The 25640-nt window shown below is 42.8% G+C and overlaps 1 protein-coding gene across 1 annotated transcript in view; it reads left to right on the top strand.

The window, feature by feature from the left end:
• FOXO1 (forkhead box O1) overlaps positions 1 to 9722 on the top strand; it is a gene marked incomplete at its 5' end in the record, with an annotated part of 63049 nt that extends 53327 nt beyond the window's left edge. Inside the window, one exon of the mRNA XM_082013912.1 lies at positions 7346 to 9722. Coding sequence (XP_081870038.1) covers positions 7346 to 8689 — 1344 coding nt within the window. The 3' untranslated portion in view covers positions 8690 to 9722. The remainder of the gene's footprint in view (positions 1 to 7345) is intronic.
• Between the last annotated feature and the right edge of the window lie 15918 nt (positions 9723 to 25640).

Consider the following 25640-nt stretch of genomic DNA (forward strand, 5'->3'; position numbering starts at 1 on the left):
GCATCCCCTCTACAAGTTGCATTCCTGGTCGCTGCGTTAAGAGCCTGCAGTGAATAATTGTAAGGGACCTGTCAGTCATGAATAGCAGCAGCCTTCCTCATGGCTTATTGCACTGCAGATAATTTTAATGGTTTTAATCCCTTTGATGAGCGTATATTAGCAGCGGTGTGTGGTGCTAATCTCGGCTACGCTGTCGTTCGGTGTGGCATTGGCATGTCCGCAGGTGTTCTCTCACTTACCTTTCTTGAGCAAAATATCTATTTTTCTTGTACATGTGATGGCCTACATTCTGTGGGACTGTTTTGAAAGACATTAATTATATTTCTGACCTCTGATGGTTTATTAATTGAATCCTTTATCAGCTTTTCTATGATAGCACCTGGGACTGATGTCAGGGCACTCAGGTTACGCATGTTTCCTCCTGCTTTGCTGCTTTTGTGTTCCTGATGTCATTGCGGCACAGGCTGCTTGCAAAGGCAGAGGTCTGAGCGTGCTTAAAGGGGGAGAAGAGGCCCCAGTTATAAGGGCATCCTGACTTTGAAAAGTTCTTCTTCAGTGAGGCCTCAGTGTTGGCCTCCTGTGTCACTAGTGAACTTGGGAAATGCTTCTTCATCATAAGCTATATATGTACATATGTATATATGTGTGTTCCATATTTGTGGAAAACAGAAATGTTTATTTACAAATATGGAACCCTTATATTTGTCAAACACTTCTGTCTGTTGGAACAAAAAGCTTACAGCATCAGTTTTGTAAAGGAAATATTAGGATTTGTCTGGATCACCAAATATGTAAGTTATCCCTGCTAGCTTTGAATTTTTTTCATCTGGTATTTATTTCTTCCCTTATTTTCCGTACTTCACAACTTCTTTTTTATCCTGTTGGCTATTTGCTTTTGTTTGTTTATAACACGGTGCTGCTTCTTATTGTTGCCTTTCTTTTACCCCTGAAAACCTGTAGTTTTTAGACAAACCTGTTGGCTGTCTTGGCTTCCCAGATGATTTTACCAGAGGGGGAGGAAGTTCCATTTGACAAACCCCTTTTAAAAACCCCACAATTTTCATATGCATCTTCATCTGTTGTTTTTCCTAATCAGTGTCACTTAGTTTTCTAGGCTTTGAAATGCTAGCAAATGTTTATATATTTGGTGTGTGCTGTGTTGATATTATATCTTGCCTCTATTGTGGTTATAGAAATAAATGTAGTTATAAAATGGAGTGTTGGCACTGATATAGATAATCATTAACCTGGTTGTGGCTCTGTCTCTCTCTTGGAGGTAAAGAAAACATAAAGGGTGGTCATAAGAAGTTTTTATTTGGGGTTATAACATCTGAACGTATCCAGGAGTGTGCTTGCCCTGTGTGTATATAATTCCCATTTTATGCTGTACCTTTTCAATGGTTTTTATGCTCATTTTTTCTAAATGCCCATCTAGAGGAAGTAGGCAGGTGTTATCTCATTAGAAATGTCCAAACTACCATTATGGAAAAGTGCTTCAAAGGGAGTCTGCCTAGAATGAAGAGGAGGGTGTCTGGGGATAGCAATTGGGAATTACTCAAATACATGTCAGTGGAGTTGCCAGTTCTGACATGTAAGCAGGCACAGCCAAGTCCCTTAAACGTCAATGTCTGCAGTTATGCATGTGTTTTTCTGTTACTACATACCATGTTCCAGAGGAGAAAGCTCCAGTGGTTGTGAAATCCTGTCCAGTCCCCGGTGCCACGTGTGGCAGCAGGATACAACCTGGAGGATGGCTACGCCTCTTTGGTGTCCAAAGTTTTTTAGTCTTTTACAGCTATGAGAAGGAAGTGTAGGAGGTTATAAATCTGTAGACTTAACTGCAGAATGCGCAGGGCTTAAATTAAAGCCACTGACGTGTGGTCACAGTAGACACAGCTTTGTGCAGGAGAGATGTGTATAGCTACCATATGGTAACAGAGTCCTTCCCTGCATGAATGTATAAGAATGGCACAAAGGGATGCATTGCTGAAATCTTATCAAATGAAACAGTCTATGAAAGTATCTCCATGTTTGGAGATGGTGTTTCATGGGTGATGTTCTAGGAAAGACTCTCGCTATGCCACCATCTGTCATGAAAAGCACAGAGAAACGGTGGAAGGTCCCGTTAGTAGGACTGAAGTCTTTCTGCACTTTTCCCAGCTGATGCTTCTCAACTGTATAACAGCGCAGGACAAAAACGAAGTCAAACAAAAGCCTCCCCCCCACCCCCCCGAACGAAGGACCCAAAAAAGCATGACCTGTTAAGGAGGAAATCCTGCCCTTCCACCTTCATGCAGCTGCAGGTGGCAAATTGCCAGCATCTTCTAAATACAACTCTGTGACCTGAAGCCAAGTGACATGTCTTCTGTCCATACTCTTATCTGAAAGCAGGGAAGGTTTCTGAGCTGTAAGCAAAGAATGCTGCAAATTGGGTGGCAAAGATAGCGATTTCGTTAGCATTTGAAGCCTCTGACACTGCAGCCAGATGTGCAGTTATGTTGGTGAACATTGTAGTATTAGGAACGCTTTTGAGAGAGAAATGTGGCTAAGGCTGTTGTATGAAGAATTGTGCTATCTGTTGACCAAATGTTTTTGGGTGTCCAACACTAGCTCTGAGGCAAACCCAAGTGCCATGTGCAGCATCTGCATCTGAACTTCTTGTATCTCATAATCGTTAGGTAAGATAACAGGATTGCCTTACACCAGACTGTGGTACCAAAGGAAATTCTGGTACATCTGGAGTTATGAACGTTCTCTTTCCTCCTTAGCCTCCTCACCCTGCCCCTGCAAACTTGGCAGGATGGGTTGGAAACCACAGCAAAGCGTGTGCAGGCAGTGTAACTATTTCAAGCAGACCTGCCTGTTTTGCCGGCATGGTCTAGCTTAGCCTTGGATAGATGCTATGTGGTGCCACTTGCTACAGTTAGCCCCTGCTGCTGCTCTCTGGCTGCTCATGCTGAAGGAACTCTGAGCAAGTGTGGTGGTGAACTTCCTGTCCTCTGCATACTGTCCTAGGAGGTCTTCTTGTGACTTCTTTTTAGAGTAGTGCTTCCCACTGAGGCTCCCGGAAGAGGGTGGTTTGTACATCTGGAGCTGCTGTAGCGTCCCCGTACACAGACCTTGAGAGACAGGTCTGATGTCCTCTGTAACGGCATTTGGAAATCCTGGGGTCTTTCTTTCTCGGCTGCAAAGCTTTTGCTTTGGTGTTTTCTCCACAGAGGGACTCTGCTGGTTCTGAATCCTGCTGTCAGCTGGCAGTAACGTGGCACACTAACACAGCTGGCTCACGTGGCAGCCACCACTGATCACGGCAGATGCCTCTCAAGAGCGATGTTGTTAGCTGGTGGGTCTCTGAACTTCTCTCCTACCAGTCCTCAACCCTGACTTTCTTGTCAGGCATGTTCCTATTGTAATATTCTCAAACTATCAGTTAAAATAAATAAATCAGCAATCTCCCCCTTCTCTTTTTTTTTTTTTTTCCTTCCCATTTTTGAATTGTGGTTATCTTAGAGGTCACGGCAGAAGTAGCGTTGAGTGTCATATTCCCTGAAAGTTTCTCCAAATCCGTTTCAGATATTGTTTGGAAAGATCTGAGAACCACAGTCAGAAGCTGTGCCCCAGACTGCATTTGCAGCCATTACAGCTGATGGTAGTGCAAGCAGACTAGCAACATAGAATCATCGAATCAAGTTGGAAAGACCTTTAAAATCATTGAGTCCAACCATTAGCCTAGCACGGCCAAGTTGTGGCTTCACGAGTTTTACTAGCTGGTATGTGCTCAAGATACCGCATTTAGCAGATACCGGTTGTGCATATTTTGGCTCTTAAATGAGCGAGTAGCGATAAGCGTATCCACAGTTCCCGGTCTGTATGCTGAAGTATGGCATGAAGCCGGTTCGCAGACCAAACAGGAGCAGAGGCTCTATGCACACGTTATCTCAAAGGTGGAAACTCAATCCCAGGAAACACCCCACAGGTGGCAGCAGCCCTGCTGCCGTCCTGACGAGGCTTTGATAAAATTCCAGCGCAGATGCTCTTCCAGCGATCTGGCACGCGTCGCTGCTGCGTGGAAACCTGCCTCAAAACGCGGCTGCTCGCCTTTCGCGTCGTCGAGGCCAGGTTTTGGGAGGCTTTGCTTCAAAGGCCCGGTGAAAGCCGCAGCTCGCAGCGTGCCGGGGCCGACGGTGCCGCCGAGTGCCCCGGCCACTACTGACAGCCGTGCTGCTCCTCCGGCTGCCAAGATCCACTGCTGAAACTATACTTTTTTATCAGGTCATGTTTGCGTCTGGCAAAGATTTGTAGACACAACATCATTAACAGCAGTGCATATTTTCACAAGCTTTACCTCTTCAACGCTTTTTCCAAGTTAGTAAATCATAGCTTCTTTAATGTCCTGCTGGCTGCGTGAAAAACAGGAATTTATGTAACAAGCTCTGGGCCACAAACCTTTTCCTGTTAGGAAAATTTTTTTTTTCATTGCTGGCAAAGTTAGGAGACAGCTCTGTTACTCAAAGAGCGACCTCAGATGTCCTCAGTACAATAATACCAGATTATAACATTTTTGATGACTAAGGAATAGCAGTGATTTCTTAAATATTTTAACACTTCTGTTGCAGAGCAGAGGAAACTGAGCCTTAGCACGGTATTTTCTCTGCCTGATGTTTTGTGTGTTTGATATGCCTATTTTGATAGTAAACAGTAAACCTGAGCCAACTGGGTATGTTTACAAAATACAATTAAAAAAAAAAAAAAAAGAACTGGCACAGGAGGTTTTTTAATCAGCAGATGCGCAGAACAACTTTCTTGCGATGTTTCTAGAGCTGGACTTGTGTCAGCCGGGGATTCAGCTGTGGACCTCGAGTGAAAACAATTGGCTGCGCTGGGCTGGCCTCACGAGGCTTCTTGGTCGGCCCTTGGGGCTGTGGGCAAGTCCAAAGATGGAGTTTCAGGCTTACCCTCCCAACACGTTACCTGCATCTAGTCAAAATAAAATTTCAAGGCCTTCTCTAATGCCCTGTAGCTAGAGAGAGGATGAGAATTTGATTGCGGGGTTACCTGCAGTGAAGAGGAAAGTCCTACGTTAATTAGCTAACATGAGAATGGCATCCTTTCAAAATTGAGTAAGGAGACGCTTGAATTGTTGCTGGTGTTTGTTTAACTGGGATAATTTGTTAAAGATGGTTCTTTGGAGGGGAAGGAGAGGTTGGAAAGGCTTCTGAGGTTAGGCACAGGGTTTGACTTCTTGCTGCACTGGTTGAACAGCGAGCTGCCAAGAGACCGTATTCTGCCATCTTCTGCTGTGAAAGAACACCTTGTGCCCCTGCCTCGGGTGAAGCTGCAGTCCTGTGGGGATAGTCTCTGGATACTGCTGCCTGGAAGGTGTTACAGGATTGTAACACCTCCTTGCTGCCCTCATCTGCTGGAGGTCTCCTCTTTGACCCCAGAGTAACCATTCCTGTGGAGCCGTGCAGGTGGCCGGGCCTGCTTTGGCCAGTTGGCTTTCTGTGGTCCACAACCTGCCGTGGCCCTTGCAGGGAATTTGGGCCTGTTGTCTCTCATTTGAGCCAGGCCCCATGAGATGACTGTTTTCACCTGGCATGCCTCCTTTATGGTCTTTGCTCCTTTTCTTCTCTCAGATGGATGTATAGGCAATGGGGAAGGATGCGTGTCTTTGAGACAGCAGATGTACGCAGGAGGACAGGCAGAGTAGAGATGGTGAAGGAGGACATTTTTGGAGATGCTGGCATCACGGGGAAATACAGCAAAAGCAGCCAGAGTCCAGAGCAGTGGCTGTGTCCCTTGTCCTCAAAGCTCCATGAGCTGTATCGTGCTCGTGGCTAGGTGCTCTAGTGGGTCTTGGGGTCAGGTTGAAAACTGAGAGAAGGCAGGTGGGAGGAAAAAGGTAGGAAAAGAGGAAAGGCAGAACAGAGTTTGTGTAGGTCTGGCAGCCATTTAGTGTTTTGAAGTAATTGTCCTACTGGCCTGCTGGTCAAGACCAGCTTTACTACTGATTTCTAGAAACAGTCTTTCTAGTTTTGCTCCCCCAAATTTTTCTTTAAACAACCTGCTACAAATGGCTCTGAATGGAATGCAGCTACTGCATCATTGATTCCTCTGCCATAGAGGTGTAATTTCTGTTTTACCCATTTCCTGCATTGTTTTGTGGTTCCCTCCTGCTTGTTCTGCCTGAGCTGCAGTCGTAGCGCAGGCTGGGGGTCCCCGTGTAGATTGTGCTACTGTCCCACTCTCCTACGAACAGCTATGGTTGCCTATTTCAGCAGTCTTTGAACTTGTGGCCTTTTATTAGCAATTATGTCGAAAGGTAGGACAGCTTTTCTGTTGATACAATGTTCCTTACGCATGCTCATTGGAAAATTACAGGAGGAATAAAGTGGTTATCTACAGCTTGGTAACACAAAGGGGCATCTCTTATTAACAGGTCAACCTGTGGGCTTGGATTTTGGATTTTTTTATTTTTTTTCTTCTTTTTGTTGGATTTAAGAACAAAACATGAAACATTACTCATGGCTGAGGAGATAATGAAAAGCTTCAGTACCTCTGGTCAGTCTTGACACAAGATATCTTGTGCCTGCAGGTATTAGAAGAGTTGTTATTGCATATTAAAATGTTCATTTTGAAACAGAAAGATGGTTTTAAGACTGAAGTTTTAAAAGCAATTTTGTCTATGCTGTTTGCATTCCGTTCTCCCTTATGATTTCTTAGGCAATTTGTGATGTTTATATATAAAAATTAGAAATGAATCCTCAACTGGTTTTCTATATGTTTTCTCACATAACACAAGTAAAATAAAACTCACTGATGTTCAGTGGCAATACTCACAGTCTGGCGTGTTTGCAGGGTTTTGGGGTGTGCATGATGAGATGCCATTATAAGGACCATAGAACAGGACCTAGCATTCCTGAACCTAGCATTTCTGTAAAATAATTAAAAAAATAAATCCCTAATGCAGTCAGGTTCAACTCATTAGAGTGAAGCTGATAATGAGATCGTCGGTCATCATCTTGGTGTTCTGGTATATTTTTTTCTCCTTTATGAGGAATTTGTATTTCATAAACATTTCCTTCAGTATTTTATTTAACTTTTTATAATGTCAGATGTGATAGGGACACATGACAGACAAATTGACATGGCAACTCTTTGCAAGTCCGTTTCAGCCAGTTCTGAGTGGTGAGCTGATAACACGTTTCCAGACTGGCATGTTTTCTCATTTTATGATTACCCCATGTTTTCTAACAAAATTACAGTATGTTTGCAAAGACAAATATTAGTACGCCTTAAAACCAGCAAGTTTTCTCCATTTCTTACACCTTATTTTGTTTTTCAGAACTCAATCCGTCACAACCTGTCTCTGCACAGCAAGTTCATCAGAGTGCAGAATGAAGGAACAGGGAAGAGTTCCTGGTGGATGCTCAATCCTGAAGGAGGAAAGAGTGGCAAATCTCCTAGGAGGCGAGCAGCATCCATGGATAACAACAGCAAGTTTGCCAAAAGCAGAGGCAGAGCTGCCAAGAAAAAAGCATCCCTTCAGTCTGGTCAAGAGGGGAATGGTGACAGCCCTGGATCGCAGTTCTCAAAGTGGCCTGCAAGCCCCAGCTCTCACAGTAATGATGACTTTGATAACTGGAGTACATTTCGACCTAGAACTAGCTCTAACGCTAGTACGATTAGTGGAAGACTTTCTCCTATTTTGCCAGAGCAAGATGATCTTGGAGATGGGGATGTGCACTCCATGGTATATCCATCATCAGCCACCAAAATGACTTCTACTCTGCCCAGCCTTTCAGAAATGAGTAATTCCGAGAACATGGAAAATCTTTTGGATAACCTTAATCTTTTGTCACCTAATACATCAATGACTGTGTCAACCCAGTCTTCGTCTGCTACCCTGATGCAGCAAACACCAGGTTACTCGTTCGCATCCTCAACCACAAGTATAGGTTCAGCAAATCCAGACTACAGGAAATTTACGTATGCTCAAGCTAGCATGAACTCTTTGCCCCAGATTCCTATGCAGACTCTTCAAGACAGTAAATCAAGCTATGGATCGATGAGCCAATATAACTGTCCCGCAGGACTTCTGAAGGAGTTACTGACTTCAGATTCTCCGCCACACAATGATATCTTGGCATCAGTAGACACTGGTGTTTCCCAGGCTGGTGGCAGGGCACTGGGACAAAGTGTGCTGATGGTTGCTAACTCAGTGATGCCAACTTATGGCAGTCAACCGCCCCACAACAAAATGATGAACCCTAATGCCCGCCCTCACCAAGGACATAGCCAGCCAACACCTGCAGTTAATGGTCGTGCCTTGTCACACTCAGTGAACACCATGTCACATACTTCAGGTCTAAATCGCTTGTCGACAGTGAAGACCTCGTTACAAGTGCCTATGAGTCACCCGATGCAGATGAATGCTATGAACCCGTACGCCCCTGTTAACAGTTGCAATGGCTATGGAAGGGTGGGAATTGTTTCCCTCCACCAGGAGAAGCTTCCCAGTGACTTAGATGACATGTTAATTGAACGGTTGGACTGTGACATGGAGTCGATTATCCGTAATGACCTTATGGATGGAGAAACGTTAGATTTTAACTTTGACAGTGTATTGCCTAACCAAAGTTTTCAGCACAGCGTAAAGACAACCACACACAGTTGGGTATCAGGCTAGGATGTAGCAGGAGGTAAGCTGTGCTTTTTATAATAAATCTGAAAAACAAATAAAGGGAAAAAAGATCTCAAAATGCTTAAAATCTGGGTGATATTCTGTGTTGGCATGTGAAATGCTTCTATTGCAGTCAGTCACTTTCCAGTCCTTCATTAGTTTGGAAATCAAGTTTGCACCGGTGCATTAGGATTGCCATGTACCAACTACTGTTATTTCATGTGGAGCACTAATGTTTTGCCATTGATATTTTAAACAAAAAGCTTACTGGTAACTAGCAGTTAATGATTTTTTTTTTTTCCCCCCATTTATCTTAAAGCTAGTTTGAGCATATTTTAATAGATTTAATCTTTTGGTGTGAATGTTAATTTGTTCTTTTTGTTGTTTTTTGTTTTTTCCTAGGCTACGATTAAATTCTTCAGACTTGTCTGACAGCAGGAACTGAGAAAAGCAGTACAAAGATGTCCTTCACCTTCCTTTTTAATTTTCTTAACAAAGCTGTGCGCATGCACTAGCTTTTTTTGGGGGGTCTTTTTTTTTTTCTTTTTTCTTCCTTTCGTCAGAGTTGGCAGCAGACCGAATATTTTCCTGTACAGGATGTTTGCCCAAGGTTTGCAGGTTATGTGCTGCTGTAGATAAGAACTGTGCCATTGGAAATTTCATTACTCTGAAGTGCCAAATTCACTACACCATATAATCACAGCAAAGACTCTTACATCATGTTGTGCTTTCGGTTTTGTACAGTATGATCTGTAGAAGAAGAATTGCTTTTTAAGACTATCTGTTTTGGTCCAAGAAAAGTTTATAAACTTTTGTAAGAATACTGTGATGATCTCATGCCCTAAGTAAGTTTAACCTTTGTTGATGTTACCTGTGTTCTGATGAATTGAGATAACTGTGGACTTGCCTTGCAGCAGTACAAACTGCATTATTTTACTCAAAATTGCCACACATTTCATATGGGAACAGAATAGCCTGTTAAATATGATCCTACTAAACTCACTGAGTATTCAAAGCAAACAATAGGTTAAATGCCATTTGATAAATCACCTGTATTCATGTAAATTTATGCAAGAATATTTCTGGATTTCATTGTCAGACTAATGACTTTATTGTTGGACTTAAGATAATTTTGGGAATACTTTCCAAGCTATTTTTCTTATAATTAAAACCTACTTTTGTTACATAGGCAACTTAAAAAAAAATAAATCTGAGATCTGGCAGCATTCATAACCTCTTCATTTTGTACAGTATTTTAACTGGATTAAGTACATGTTTTTATAAATTTCCCTAGCACTTGGGAGTGCTAATAAAGGAAAAGCTTAATAAGTATCTTGAATACAAAACATTTCTGCCCCTTTTTTTTGTTGTGTGATGTATAAATATAGACAACGTTATGTTTAGGAAATATTTAATCACTTTTATATATGCATTTTTAGAAGTGTCATCTGCTTCTACTATCTTTTTAACTCGGACTACCACAAAGTGTTAAGTATTCATTGTTAGACGCTTGTACAATGCTTCACATTTATATTTATTTCATGGAGGTCTCATAATGTTTGTGCACTCAAGAGCAAGACCTTTTGGAGAAAATCTGTAATTTTAGAAAAATTACTGACAAAATTGTCATTTGTCTTAATTAGCACTAGTTTTAGGGTCTGTCAGTGTTTCTGTTGTAATGCAGTATGCATGAAGCAGCAGAAGTGCTGCTTTTCAGTGGGAGGCTAAAACTTTTGTGACCCCCTATTACAGGGCAAAACATCACTTTTTTTAAAATACGAAAGGTAAAGTAAGTGGCAAAGTTATATGAAGACACAAGCTTTAGGGTAGGGGAGAGCTTTAAAGACAGAGGCCTTGTTCCTGTGGAAAAACCTGCTCTTGTTGGAGTAGGCACACTGACAGCTACCTGAGCATTTTCAGGATTGGATCTTGGATGAATATTTTCTGATTTTTGGTAATCGCATGATGCAGGTTTCATGGATGTGTGGGTAATGGGCCTCACCTGTCTTTTCACTGGTTGCTGCACATCGTTTGTGTTGTAGAAATCCTTGGAGCGTTTTTATCCGCTGACGGGATGAACAGTTTTTGTGCTAGGGCTGGCTGTTGTGAAGAAGAGGAGAAATAAATATTTTTCGACTGATTTTTGTTTTGTCTGCGTCGACCACAACTGGGAGATGTTCTAATTGAAACATATCTTCCCTGTAGTGATGGCGTGTGGTGGAGAAAGAACTGGGATGTGCCAAGGAAGTGAAGTTTAGTAACAAGCCATATATTTAATGATCCTGTTATGACTTTCCTAGGGCTCTGCAATGTATTTATTGATGTGCTAGCATTTAGCTCCCTGTTGGGCTTAAATCACTACTAATTACAGCTGGTCCTACTTTTTTAGATATCCTATTACGGTTGTCAGCACTTCCAGAGGCTGATGTTAAGCTGTCCTGTGATATAAGATCTCCCTCAGCATGAAATCGGTCTTTGAACTTCCGTTGAGCAAAGTGAAACGTTCTTAGTGCCGAAGCCTCAACGAAGCCGTCTGCTTTTACAGGCGAATATCTCTAGTAGCATCTTCACCATCACATTCATAGTCTCTGAAACGTGATGGTAAATCGTGGCAGCGGAGCAAGGAAGGGGCTCACGTGTGGGTTTCTAAAGATCCTTCTTTCTGCTGTGTGTGCAAAAATGTTTGCTCCCAAATGGACACCGATATGCATAAGCCAAAGTAGGTGTAAAATTCACCTCTGCATGCAAAGCAAGCAGTACTTCATGCTATAGTCCATGGGCTTGCAGCTGAACATGCTACATTTAACAATATAGCTCCTGTTTATTATTTACTGCTACTGCATAACTTCCTGCATACAGGTATTTTCTTCATTTCCTAACTATGAATAACATAAATGTAGCTGTTCCTTAATTACGACAGTCTGTAGGAAGCCCCTTTTAGTTATTGTGAGAAAGCAGTTGTAGATAATCAGAGGTTTGGGCTGTGTGGTCAAATTTATTTTCTCTTTTTTTTTTTTTTTTTCGGTGCCATTCTAATATTTTGCAATTGTAATTCTGGAATACTGTGAAGTCTGGTGAAGGGGCATGTTGTCTGCCTTGAAAACAAACATTATGTGACCTCTAGTAATAAATTCTTTTTCAGTAAAAGTACCAAGTTTCTTAGTTTGTCAGAATTGTTGTAAATGATTGGTTTGTGAATTGTGCAGATGCTCTTACCTATGCAGCCTTGTTTTTGACTTTTCTTTGGTTTGTACTGTTATTAAAAGTTTATTGTATTATAGACCTGTTCAGATATTTTAAATATAAAGATGTATTGTTTCCATAATATAGCTATATGATATATGTTTAGGTGGTAGATGCATTAATTGGAACGCTCTGCTTTGATAAACTGACAATTGCCTACATTTATAAGCAAAAGTCATATTGCTTATTATTGGCTTAAGTCAACAGAGCATCCCTAAGAAGAGAAGTTAAAATTGGACCAATTATAAAACAGTATAAAACTTGCACTTGTTAAACCACTGGATGTATGTTAGTACTTTTTTATTTTTTTACTGATTTGAATTTCCTATTTTCATTATGAAATTGCTAGGATCCTTAATTTATGACTGATTTTAAGTAAGGTATTCTCATTATTATTATTATTTTGGTAATCATAATGTAAAAAGCAGCATGGTTTATGAAAGCAAAAAGCAAATTACTCGGCATTAAAACTGGCCTCCTTTTTGAGGGTGTTCCACAAACCAGCAATATCGTGAGAGATTGGCATGTACATACTGCTAGTTCTACTTGCGAGTGGTGTGACAGCTCTTCAGCGCTTCACTGCTCTTAGTCACATTGCAGAATTAAAATTCATACGTGGATATTTTTCAGAAAAAGTGCCTGATGTACTTCTACAGACACATGAGAACAATCCCTGACAGTTTGTTGTATAAAGCCATAAATGTATATAAATAATGTTTAAAAGGTTTTGTGTCCTTTCGTGTATACAGAGAATGAGATTTGTACCAGGATTCTACTTGTGATTAGTAATCCTTCTACTCAGACGTTGTCGTAATCACTTTCCTTACTGCGTAATCTTTTTAATGATGATGATCCCATTTGGACAATCCTGATGGCATTAGCAATTTTATACGGAAAAATACCTCATGGTATCAAGTCTTGCCTGGCAAGATGATACCATATTAATGAGCAAACACTAACTGCAGAATAGTTAACAAATTTTCCATTACTTGGTATAAAGGGATTTCTCTCTCTTGGCGTTGCTTCTGGAATTGGAACTGTAGCAGGTACAGGAACATAAGAGGGCTGTGTTACCAGTGTTTTATCACAACATAGTGTGCTAAAAGTACCTTGTTTACAAGTCTTTGAGACTAAGCGCAAGAAGAATCCATGCCTGACTCTTAGGGCTTGTGAGACATCTTTGTGTAGAGATGCTTTGTTACTAAAAGCTGCATTAGGCAGCATCAGAAAGTGTTGCCAGTGCTTCAACAAGCCTAGTTCAGAAAAAATGACAAAGAAGTCCTGAAATCCTTTCAGAATGAGTATTTGTAAGTATAAGCTCTTAATAAAATTGCTATGACATGAGATGGTAATTAGTGTATCATAATGTTATGTAATACATTGTTAAAGGAGAAAGGAAAAAAAAAAGGGATGCTAACATCCATCAAACAGCAGGAGAAAATTAGTCTTTTAGTCCAAATTACACGTTAGATGCTAATGCTATTAAATGTGGGAGGGAGCCGACTCCGGAGAAGCATTTTTCTCTTCCCTCTGCTTCCCCTGTTAAAGGGAGATGGTTCACAAAGTCCTCTTGGCCCTCTTTTCCCTCGTTTTCGCCTCTTGCCTTCCTCTGCCCCTCCTGCCTTCCTGAAGTGCGTTCCTTTTCCTGGAGTACGAGTTTTTCCTTTGCTGAACACTTGGGCTATACAGGCCAACCTGCATGGTGCCGCTCCTTCCGCAGCCATGCTTTACGCTGCGGCGGCAGAGGCGCTGATGCGAGTAGAGAGAGCAGGAATGTCTAATTTTTATTTTTTATTTTTAAATTTAGATTGTGTTTCAAAACAGAGCTGGAAGAAAGGAGGAGAGGCTGCCAAAACAGACAGCCAATAACACCCACGCCACAGTAGTCTTGTGAGGCCCGGATCCCTGCTTGCCTGCAGGTGGGGAGGGAGAGGGGTGGCAGAGAGCAGGCTTTTAATGAATTGCTGGCAAAAATGCCAGTTTGATCTTAAAGTCAGCAGAGGCAGACCTAAAGAGCATGAAAGAACGCAAGAGTATCGTTACACATAAAAATGGGAATATTTGAAGACATTTAAAACATGTTTTTCCCTTGTACTTTGCCATACCATCTTTATTTTAGCGTTGCCCCTTTTTTTCTTCAGTGTGTATTTTGGAAGCATTTCTGCACGTTAGGGGCAGCTGAGGATATCTTCACTGACGTTTTGAAAAGCCCGACTCCTGGAATGGGAGAGTTGTAAGATCCAAAGATACTCTCTTTGGGTGTTCGCGAAGCCGTTTTTGGAAAGGATGTGCATCTAATTGGTACATGGCTAGTTACTGCTGTTGGGAGAGATAGTCAAAGCTTGTCTCTTGGGAAGGGACTGGCGAGCAATTTATGCCAATCTGGCAACAACGGATTTGAATCTGCTGATCAAGCACAGAAACCTCAAAGCATCCTTGTGCTCTGAGTCAGTTCTGCATCAATGTAATAAACATGTTTTTGTGCAGAAGCTTCAGTTATTATGTCACGTCAATTGATAATCCAATTAAAAATACAAATAGCATTAGGCCATTTATTGTGCAGCTGGTGTGCAAAGATGGGCTTTGTGAACACCCTGAGAAGGAAGAACTTGCACTGATCAGTGCCTGTGGTCATGCCCACTGCTGGAATTGCATGCAAATCCATGTTCATTACCTGGTGATGTTTTGCCTGGGGTAATGTGCTGGCATGTGCCAAAATGATAGCTAAAATCAGGAGGCAGGGGCAGCGCCCCATCTTATTTTATTTGGTGTTTTTCTACTTGCTGTTGGACCCTGGGGCATTCAGAAATTTTGCATGTATTTTTCACAAGTAAACTTCTTGCGTGGGTGTTCATCACCGAGATGATGGGAAAAGGGATGAGGGCTTCCTGCAGTACAACTGGCGGAGCGCTGCAGGAAGCTTCTGATGGGTATAACAGGGCTGTGGAGTGAAGAATCTGTCAAGGAGCTGGTTCATAACTTGAAATGTCAACATTTTACATCCTTGCTCTGTGCTTATCTATAGTTGCTCATGTCATCCTTAAATGAAGAGGCCTTCCCAGGTGGTTGAATTTCATTCTCGGTGCCCTAGAGTGGCACTACCTGAGCAGGCAACTGTCCAGACCTTGCACAAGAGCTTTTCTGCATTTCCAGGGAACCGTGGAGTTAGGCAGAAATGTGTAAATTGCTTCTGAAATATTTGATCACCTTCAATTTTGATGAAGTCAGAGGAGTTCATGGAAAAGCCCATTATAGAAGTGCATGCAAGTGCCTTGGAAAGGGAGGGGGGAATGAGAAATTCTGCAGGTATAGTGAGCTGTTTCTGGCATGAAGCAGGGCAAGTAGCTCCTTCCAAGGGCAAAGCAGGCTGGATTTCTCTGGGGTAAGGGCTCAATGTAGCAAGACAAGACCTTCCTTTCTGGTGGATTTTGTAGTTGTGTCCAGTAGCAGCCACAGATGATGCAACGTCCTGGGCTGATTTGTTGCTTGGGACTTTTTGACCAGGTGAAAAGAAGTGATGAGCTGTGAAACACTGAGATTCAGGAGTCCAAATAAATTACCACTTCCTGCTCCTCCCTTTCTTCCCCCTTCACCCCATCAATTTATAGTATTTGAGAGGAGTGTTACTGTTTGGGTTTTTTTGGTTTGGGTGTGTTTTTTTTTTTTTAAATCTTTCCACCCTGCTTAGCAGTTGGGCTAAGCAAGGCCTTGTGTCCTCCTTTCAGCCCCAATGGTGATGGCTGAGCTATGATACAGAGGTTCTTTGCCTCCTCGTCCTCCTCCCTCAGCCCATACAACAGGCCTCTCAAATTAATGCCCAAATGAATCCCAAAGCCAAAGTTGAGTTACTCCATGGGGGACTCCAGGAGCCCTTTGAGGTGGGAAGTCTCATCTGCCTGTGGCTCTCCTGTTGGGAGGCTTCTCAACTGAAAATAGACTGGGGGTCGTAGGGGAAGTCCTGGGGAAGGGGCTTGTCTTGGGGCCATGCAGCTGCTCCACCACTGGCGCTCTTCCCACCCTGCTTCAGTGTCCTTCAACACTTGCACTGAGCCTTGTTGGTCTGCAAGCGAAGGCTTTCACAGGAGGGGTTTCTGAGCAGGGTTTCCGCAGCCCAGATGTCTCAATCTGCTGCAGGAAAACTGCTCATGTAAGCCCATGTGGCTGGAGGTTTATTTTCAGCACAAAGAAAGAAGTGCAGCCCTCCTGCCTACAGAGTCCTTGAGCAGCTGGCTATCTTCATCTCAGTGATCCTGGTGTGGTAGGGACAGACAGCCAAGTGCCTGCTAGTGACTGAGCAGCATGCCAGGCAGATTGGGCTAGTACTGGCTCCAAAAATAACATTGAATAACAATATTCAATGTAATTATATTGAATACGCTAGACTCCAATGTAACTGCTAGGGGACCCGTTGCTAAAACAGGACTTTGTGCTGGATAAATTAAGTCAAAAAAAATGGTGATGCTGGTCTTTGTAAGAGGTCCTAGCATGATTAGAGGAGCTGGGTTTGACTTCAACGTGGGGTAACTTCACAGAACGTGTAACACAGACACGGTAACAGCGTGAAGAGATGGGAAACAGTGGCCGTGTCCCTGGTGGAGGGAGCTGTGCTTCACAGATGTGGCCAAGTCAGCCAGCATGGGGACATGGGTGATCAGTGTAACCTGTTTGGATTTTCAGTGGCTTCAGTAATTTTGCTCATTGAAGTTCCCGAGACAATGGGGATGTAATGGAGGTCCTCTCAGTGCCTACACTGCTTTAAAGTGTTAGACAGCTGAATGCAAGTAATACTTGGCTTTTCCAAACTCGGGAAGCTGCCATTGCCTTCCCTTAAGGACCTGTGCTGTTCAATGAGTTTGAGTAACAATCAGCAGAAGCGGTTGATGATCTAAATCACCGAACGCACCTTTATACAGCATAGTGAAATGTCAGTCTGTGGCAAGAGCTGTGGAAAGGTTTCAGGACATTTTGTGACTAATAAACCAGCAGATATGATTAAGTGTCAATAAATGTGAAATAATACACAGGGGAGAAGGGAAAAGTGAGTCTAGCGCATCAGGATGCATAATGAACCCTGGATGAGGTGCTGCCACCATAAGAAAGATCTTGGAGTCATTGGAAAGATTTCTTACAAGTCTCAATTTTGTCCAAAAGGTGCAGTAGAAATGAGAGTAGAAGAGAATGGCAGTTTTGCTACTGCTTACATGCAAAATGCACCTATAGCATAAATATTGCATGCTGTTTGGTTTTCTAAGAGCATATTGCAGGGCTACAAAGAGCTGGGAGCAGAGACTAAATAGAAGAAGGGATGAGTGGAGGTGGGTATAGATGAGTGAGGTGATGGATGTTTGTAAAATTATGGATGCTGTAGTGAAGGTGAAGAGGAAATGATTAATCAGTACTTCTCATGACACGATTAGGGGCACCCAATGAAATGATCAGGCAGCAGGTTTAAAACAAACAAGAGGAAGTACTTTTTCACACAGTGCATAATTAAATTTTGGAACTCATTGCCACGGGATGTTGTGGAGGCCAAAAATATAAATGGATTCAAGAAAGGATTATACAAATTAATAGAAGATAGGTCTATCAGTGGCTATTAAATACAATGGTCCGGATGCGGCCTCAAGCTCAGGAAGTCTCTAAATGGTCAGTTGCTGGAAGCTTGGAGCATGTACCAGGGAAAGGATTACTCAATCTGTGACCTGTTCCTTTGCTCTTTTCTCCTACGCATCCGCTGCTGGCTACTATCAGGGACCAGACATTGGTGTAAGTGGACCTTTGATCTGACCTCACAAATCACAGAACCATTAAGGTTGGAAAAGACCTTTAAGATCAAGTCCAGCCATCAACCCAACACCACCATGCCCCCTAAACCATGTTCTGAAGTGCCACGTCTACACATTTTTTTGAACACTTACAGTGATGGTGACTCCACCACCTCCCTGGGCAGCCTGTTCCAATGCTGGTTCAAATACATAGCTAAAATGTGTTTCAGAATTGTCTGTAATGCAAAAGAACATGAAGAAATACAGATTTTCTTTAATTGAAATTCACTGATCAGAGACATGGTTTTGTGTTGTTTTGAGAAAAATAAGTAAAAAATCCCCCATCCTTCTCATTAAATCTGTTGCTATCAATATATCAGAATCCATTCTCATCTGAGCAAGAAGCAGATAATTTTTAAACATGGTAAATGCATCTTGACCTTAAAAATCACACTTTTAAAGTTTTAAAACAGCAGTCCCCTAAAAAATGAGAGTTGTCTGGAGAAGTGTGTCATCTTTTTAGCAGATAGCAGCCCAAGTAAACACGGCTGCTGTCTTCCCATGGTTTCCAGTGCGACTGAAGTTATGCTCTTGCAGCTGCTGAGCGTGATGTATTATTTTATCTGCACCACCAGAGTCTCTAAGAATCAGAACATGCAGAATCAGGGACCATCCTACCTACTGCCTTTGATGAGTGTTTTCCAACTGGGTAAACTAAATCCTTAAAAATCAAACAGAAAGTCAATGCCATCGTGAGCCGGTCCCTTGAGACAGCCATCCGCAGGGAGGGCTCAGGGCTCTTTGCGGGCAGCTCCCGAGCACTCGTGTTGGAGGAGCGACTTACCTACACAGAGCAGTTTTCAGAGCTGGGGGCAGCTAAGGCTTTGGCAGCGGGCGAGGCAAGCCTTCGTTTGCCAGGGTTCGTGCTCTCCCCTCCTGCCGTGGGTAGGAGTCACATTCCAGCAATTAGCACAGCAGCACCAGAAACACGGCGCGAGCAGGGCTGCCTGACTGAGACCCCGCGCCAGCAGATCTGCCAGCTGGATTTCATCCCCTCGGCTGCCAGAAACAGCTTCGTATCATCACTCAGTCAACTAATGCACAAAAGGCAACTGTAATGTTGGTATGCAATTGCCTCTTAAATTAGGGAATTATGAGACCTTACTCAGTTAAATTATGAGGATGCACAGAAATGCGGTCAATATTAGAGCTGTCATGGTCAGCTGGGTTGTGGGTTCCCTTTACGTGGCCAAAGGTGCAAGAAGGCATAACTTCTGCTTGATAGAGGTTACGCCTTCTCTACAGAGCCTCAGTAACTGACTGTGTAAATACCACCATAACATTGCACATGAGGGGAAAAAAAAGGAAAAAAAAGTTGATACAAACCAAACAAAAAGTTGATATAAACTTCTGAATTAAGTTTATTCCGAAGGAGTAGGCTCACATGTTTCACTTTGCATTTGCAATAGCCTCAGAGTATCTGCACAGCTTCTGGAGTGGGTGGCAGAGGGCTTCTTGAAGCTCTTGTAATGACCTCAACTCATCTTAACGTTGCTGTTAGTTAGTGGCTAATGCAGTCAAAACAAGGTTCAGGACAAACTAGGAAGCTTTGAGGAGAGACACAGCAGCATTCAAAACCAGTCATACAAAACCATTGCTTACTACAAATGGTCAGCTGCAAGCTTTTTCAGAAACAGGAATATTTTCATCATGTTTGTAAAGTGCTTCACACGTTGCGAACACTAGTAATAAAAGCCAGCAGAAGAGGAGCTGCTGAATAATAACAGTTGAGGAAGAAGCTCTGGATGCCCAGTCCCCAACATTGCACCCATGATTTGGGTGTCATGAAGCCATTGCCAAACCTATTGCCAAGGAGAAGGTGGGTAAGAAAAGACAGAGAAAAGAGAATGGATCTGCTTGATAATAAAGCCTGACCAGTGCTTTATAAACACATGGTTCTCTATTATTCAATTTGAAATACATTAAAAATTCCAGGTTTTAGTCACTTGAGGTGCCAAATGTTAAGTTAATTTAAACAACTTACAGAAGGCATTTATAGAGGTTTAGATATCTCCATTTTCTTTTAATGGTGGAAATTTAGAGAAAATGAACACTTGGTTTTGAAGGGGAACATACAGATGTGACAACTTTCTTAAAAATTCTTTTTGGATGTTTTGAGAAGAGTCAGCATTGATCAGACTTCACATTTCAAAGCTCTGCAGAGGAAGCAGCTTTGGACACAGATCTAAGGAAAGCAAGCTACATTTGCAATGCATATGGCAGTCCATTAGCATTATATTTTCAACACTTGAGTGAAGTCTCTGATTTCCTGCATGTTGACTGGTGAGCTACAGCATAAATTCACTCTCACCCAGTATTTATAGCGGCTGGCATTCAAGACTCAGTTACGATGTCTACTTAGTGTCTCTTCACATGAATTCGTATAATGGGCTGTCTCAGCTACAGGCAGGATAACAAGCCTTACCTTCCCTTCATCTTTAGGTCAGCATTTCTTAATCGGTTACGATGAGTTAACAAGCCCGGTGTCATTCTGTTAACATACAAAGGAAAGAGCTCAAACTATGGATCAGGCAAGAAACTGCTGCTCTGTCCTCCACTAGAGCTCCATTCTACATCACTAAAATATTTAGAAAGAGATAAAACTGCATATTTCACACACATTTCTCTTCTGGGTGACCCCAGCTGTCAGCACTGGAGAAGCTGCTACCACTGACACACCATTACTTCTAGACCGGTTCTTCTAGGCTCACTGTCCAGTATCACTGTTCACTATCTTTGAAAGGCTTCCACATGCCCACATGAATGACTTTAACCCCTTACCTGCCAACAAAAGCAAAAAAAAAAATAGTGCTTTAATCATGGGTGTGGAGGGGAGGCTAGGATTGGTAACATACTATCTTATCCCTGCCCTGAGCACAGCCTCCGTAGAGCTGCTAGGAAGAGCTAGAAGAACGGAGATTTTGTTTCTCCCTGCTCTGTGCACTTTTTCCTGCCCTAAAAGGTTGCAAATCTAACAGGGTATTTTGCATTTGTTACATCGCAGCTTATTGTGGTGAGAACATAACCTCAGCTGACGCTTCTCGGTGAAAGGTATCAAGACTCCCAACAGAGAGATAGCCAGTCCATGACCACTGCCAGAGACCTGAAAAGGGACAAGTGGATGTTTGAAACCTCCTCACAGAAGGGTGCTGGGTAGCTGTTCTGGCTGTACCTATTCCCAGCACAATTAAGAATTTGAAGACACACCTTGTGTCTTATGGCCTCATGTTGCGCCAAGGGAGGTTTAGACTAGACATCAGGAAAAATTCTTTACCAAGAGAGTAAAGAAGGAGTAAAGCACACCCATGAAGGGGTGCTAGGCTTCTGGGTACCTGGTTTTGTCCATGTTCCTATGGTCCTGCCATTTTTGAAGAGATTTATACTGCTACTTATCAACATTGTATGTGGCAGAATGGGAAGCCACTAGGCTGGGTGTTGGAAAAACCCACTCCAGGAAATTATCGCTGATTTGCAGCATTTATGGTCTTTGTTGTGAAAAGGGAAGCAGGGTGGGGAAAGAGAAAACAAAGAAATGGATTGAGTAGCATGCTGGCAACTGGTGTTATGATGCTAAGTCTTTGATATTTGATTTTGATGTGTTTAGCAAGAGAGAAGATAAGGAGAAAGAAAACCAAAAGGACATGAGTTGCAGAAAGGAATGGAAGTAAATGAAAAGAGGTTGGGAGGAAAGGTAAGGGCCAGATGGAGAAAGAAATGGGGAAGACTCAGTTGCTGGTCAGTGCAGAAGAGAGCAAGCTGGGGAGAGTTACCAGGCATTCAAACCGGTGGCTGGGCAAGATGTCCCTCATCCGTGATGCAGAAAGCCAGCAAAAATTGCTGGGGGAGCACGATCTCAGTCACACGTCCAGGCAAAGCAGCTTCACAGCCAGTATGTCCCAAGTGGCAATGTATGTTCTTTATACCAGAGCTTGTAAAGTACCCAAACCAATGAGTTTAATGGAGGTATTCATAGCTGAATTGATGGCTGTATAATATTATGGACTGTATTAACAGTCCTGTATAAAATGAACAGTCTAGACTACATATGGAGAGTGTTTGGCCACCAGGCTCCTCGGAAGTATGGACTCCCAGCTCCTGGGGGAGTCGTTAATGGTGTTTGTGTGGCTGATCGGGTGTGAACTGGGAAAATGAACACATTGTCAATCGCTGGGAGAGTCTGACACCAGGTAGAGCCTTTCTCAGCGCAAGCGTAGTACTAGTGGAATTGAAACGAAGCAGATGGCAATGGAAACGGAGATTATTCAGAACTCAAAGCAGCGTTTGAAAGGCAAAATGTTGCCTGAATCCCTCGGGCTACAAGTGAGGATATATCTTGGGTTTTGTTTCCAAGACATCAACTCTGATCTCAGATTTTGCTAAATACACCTTGGCTTGCTATATCAGCTTCTAATCTATCACCTATCTGCTCACAGGATCAGGGTGAAGCAGGTGAATTTGTGGTGTCTAGGGAGACAGTCTCAAGAAAATGGCTGGTGCAGGCACCCCCGAAAGACCTGTTGTCAAGGCTGTGTGGGGCTGGTTTTCCACCCGTCTTCAGGGCAAATGGAAATGAACTTGTGTAGCCAAGTGCTGAATTTTGGGATGGGGCTATTAGTGGTCTGTGCAAAATGGCACTCACCTGCAAAAACAAACAGCTGAGACACACCTTTTGGCTCCAGCCAAACCCAAGGCTGTTTGTGGCTCCAAGCGTTCGTGACTGCAGAGCGTAAGAGACTCCGGCTACTTGTCCAGGCCCTTTTGCTGACCACGCAGGGCAGCTGCTCAGGGAACCGGCTCAGGGAGCTGATTCAGCCAGAAAATAACTTGCCAGAAAAGAAGTCCTGGGAATTACAGAGTTAGAGAAGAGCAGCTGTAGCTAAGAGATGGAGCTGTGCTAGGTCAGCACTTCCTCCAAAGCAAGGCACAGGAAAACCCAGGCATTACTCCCCAGCCTAAAAGGAGGGGAGAGTTACCAGGCATGAGTAACTGAGACCTACGCCAGTGACTGTGCTCATGAACACAAGTGACAGAGAGCACTGGCCAAACAAGGAAATGTTCACTTTTGTGAGAGTCCCGAAGGACGGTGCTTTAAATATTACTTCACCCATGCCCACCACATTTTTTAGACCTGCAAAGACATACATTTGATTAAGACAGGTCCAAATAGTGCTCCTGATGTACAAACTTTGGGGTTCTTTTTTTATCCTTTTATCAACCTTTTTCAGTTGAAAGTGAGCTGGTTGGAAGCTAAACAAATGCTGAAGCTGAAACCTTAAAACTGGAACACATTTGTGGATTTAGCAGCTTAAATTTTGCAACAAATGTAGTCAGCTCTGCCTGACTTGGGGTCTAAACTTACTCCCGGCATGGAAACTCCCTGGTGCTTGTTCTTCCAGTGCTGGCTGGAGAAGTCCCCGTTTATGGTGCTAGCCACCACATTCCCATTTGTTTGAGAGAATTCATGACAATTGACATGCCCTCTCCACCCACCCTTCCACCTTCTGGTGGCTGTGCTCCACTGTTCAACCCCCTAGAGAAATCAGTAGAAACCAGCACATGCATACAAGATTTCTAGGAGGCCCTTTACTTTTAGACATGAATGGATCTGTGCAAGATGAAACTACCTATACATAGTCCGATGCTCAAATTTACTCCCAGCTCCTCATAATTCTTCTGGAGAAAAAAGTCTGTTTGGAGGAGAAGACTGAAGGTTTTTCCTCCTCCTATTCTTTCTCCATCCCATCTTTAGTTGTTACTTTTTTAAAGCCCATGCTTGGTGTGTGGCAGATTTCACTTTTGGAGAGTTCAGCTTCCCCTTGCAATGGTCAAGTGCTCCACAGCCAGGTGTAGCAAGCTGCTGTTTCCAGTCTAACGACCTGTTCAAACATGACTTTGTGATAAGGCATGAGCATGCCCATAACACATGGTACTTGAAATAGGTCACTGTTGAGATATTTTGCTGTGCTTTTATTAAACTGGCTGATGTCCTCAGTTTGAACTGTCTGGTTCTAGCAATAAAACTCAGCAGCTGTGAAGTCTATCAGGTGCTGAGGGACCTTTAAGCATAGGTTAAGCTCAATGTCTTTAGGTCTGAGATGTTCAGCTTCAGAGACATCATGCTATAAAATTGCATTTGTTGGAAAATTTAAGCTGCTAAATCCACAAATGTGTTCCAGTTTTAAGGTCTCGGCTTCAGCATTTGTTTAGCTTCCAGCCGTCTCATTCTCAACTGGAATGGGCTGGTAAAAGTTTAAAAAAGAAGAACAAATTACTCCAGAGCTGCTATATCATGTCCCCAAAGCCATGGGGCTGCCTACCTATTTCACAGGAGATTTTAGGTGCTTAGTTAATGACAGTTTCTAAATATTTTGAATTCTTCAGATGAATACACATATGTATGCCTATATGTTTTTCCTACAGAGGCCACTTACTTAGGCTAGAACTTCTATTTCACCTTTGTGCACACAGTAGAGAGGAGGTCTGTGCGTACAAGAGCCTTGCACGGGAGAACTGAAGGAGTCCTTTGGCCATTCCCTGATATTTCTGAGGAATTAAGCTGATAAACGCAGCAGGTGTTTGAGCTAACTTGGAGTTTTGGGCTCAGAGCAAACACAGTGAGAAAAAAAGTGCCTGAAATACTCCTCAACTTGCAATAAACTATTTTTTGTCACCTGGCAAAATACAGAAAGCGACCAGACATCCTCTGTTCTGAGCAACTTGTCTTAGTAACACTATCCTCTCTCCCTGTGGCGTCTCGACCATTTGTTAGCGGATTGGATTCTTGTTCAGCAGCTGTTCTTATTCGGTGTAACAGTGACCCAACAAATCTGAGCTATGTGCTGTATTGAAGAACAGATTTCACTTGGTGGTTTGAAAATAATCACATCTCTTTCTATTTCTTTTCCCATTGCTTTATTATCTTTGCTCCTAGGGCTGCCAGAACAGTGAGAGCACCAGACCCAAGCTGGCATGGACAGGTTAAGCAAATTGTTTGCTTCTTGGTCACACATGGAACTGTAATAGCCCTTGGCTGGGTGTCAGAAAGCAAAGGTGTGCAATTCCGTGGCAGCTCCACCCCAGTCAGAGATGAGGGAATTATTCTCCCGAATTTACAATAGCGAGAGCAAGCGTTCCCTCCCACAAAGTTGCAACACGAGACATGAACTTGCCTAGCTAACTCCTGCTTTTCATTCGGCCTCTGCTTCGCGCCAAGGTGGAACCCGAGGAGCAGAAAAACAACCAACTGGTGTGAATGTTGTTATTAATTAGACGTGCTAGGCTGGTCTTTGTAGGTATCATCTTTAAAAATCTCAGTTTTTACCGGGAGTGTGGACAAACCAAGAAGAAATGCTGTCAAGACCTTATGTCTAGTTACTGAGCCTAAACTGACAGTGCTTGCAAAACAATTTAAATGGTCTTTTTTGATATGTTTTTGCCGTTGCTCCTGCCTCTCTCGGTTGAAGGACATGGTTGCTACTTCGCAGGGGACCAATAAACAGTATCAATAAACCTTGCCTTTTTTTCTTATACTGTATGTCGCCAAACTGGTGACTCTTCACCACTGCAAGTGTCTAGGTAGAAGCTGCTACTGTCCTGAAGCAAGGGGCTGCTTGGTGAAGAAAGACACCAACAGCCTAGATGTAAGTGTACTGGAGTGAACAGGTATCTCTAGCTTGCTCATTGCTGATCAATATCCAGGCATAAATGTGAAAACTGAGTGTGTGTGTATGTACATACATACATTTACATAGGTATACACAAGCACACATACAATGTTTATTTAAGCCTGCATAGCATAGCCACTGTTATATGGCAATAGACAGTGAACAAAGATTGGTGGTGTAAATAAGTGGAATTGCTCATGTGAAGAATTCAAGCTACTTTGCAAG

This window comes from Phaethon aethereus (genome assembly GCF_964289735.1).
Source record: "Phaethon aethereus genome assembly, chromosome: 1".
NCBI lineage: Eukaryota > Metazoa > Chordata > Aves > Phaethontiformes > Phaethontidae > Phaethon > Phaethon aethereus.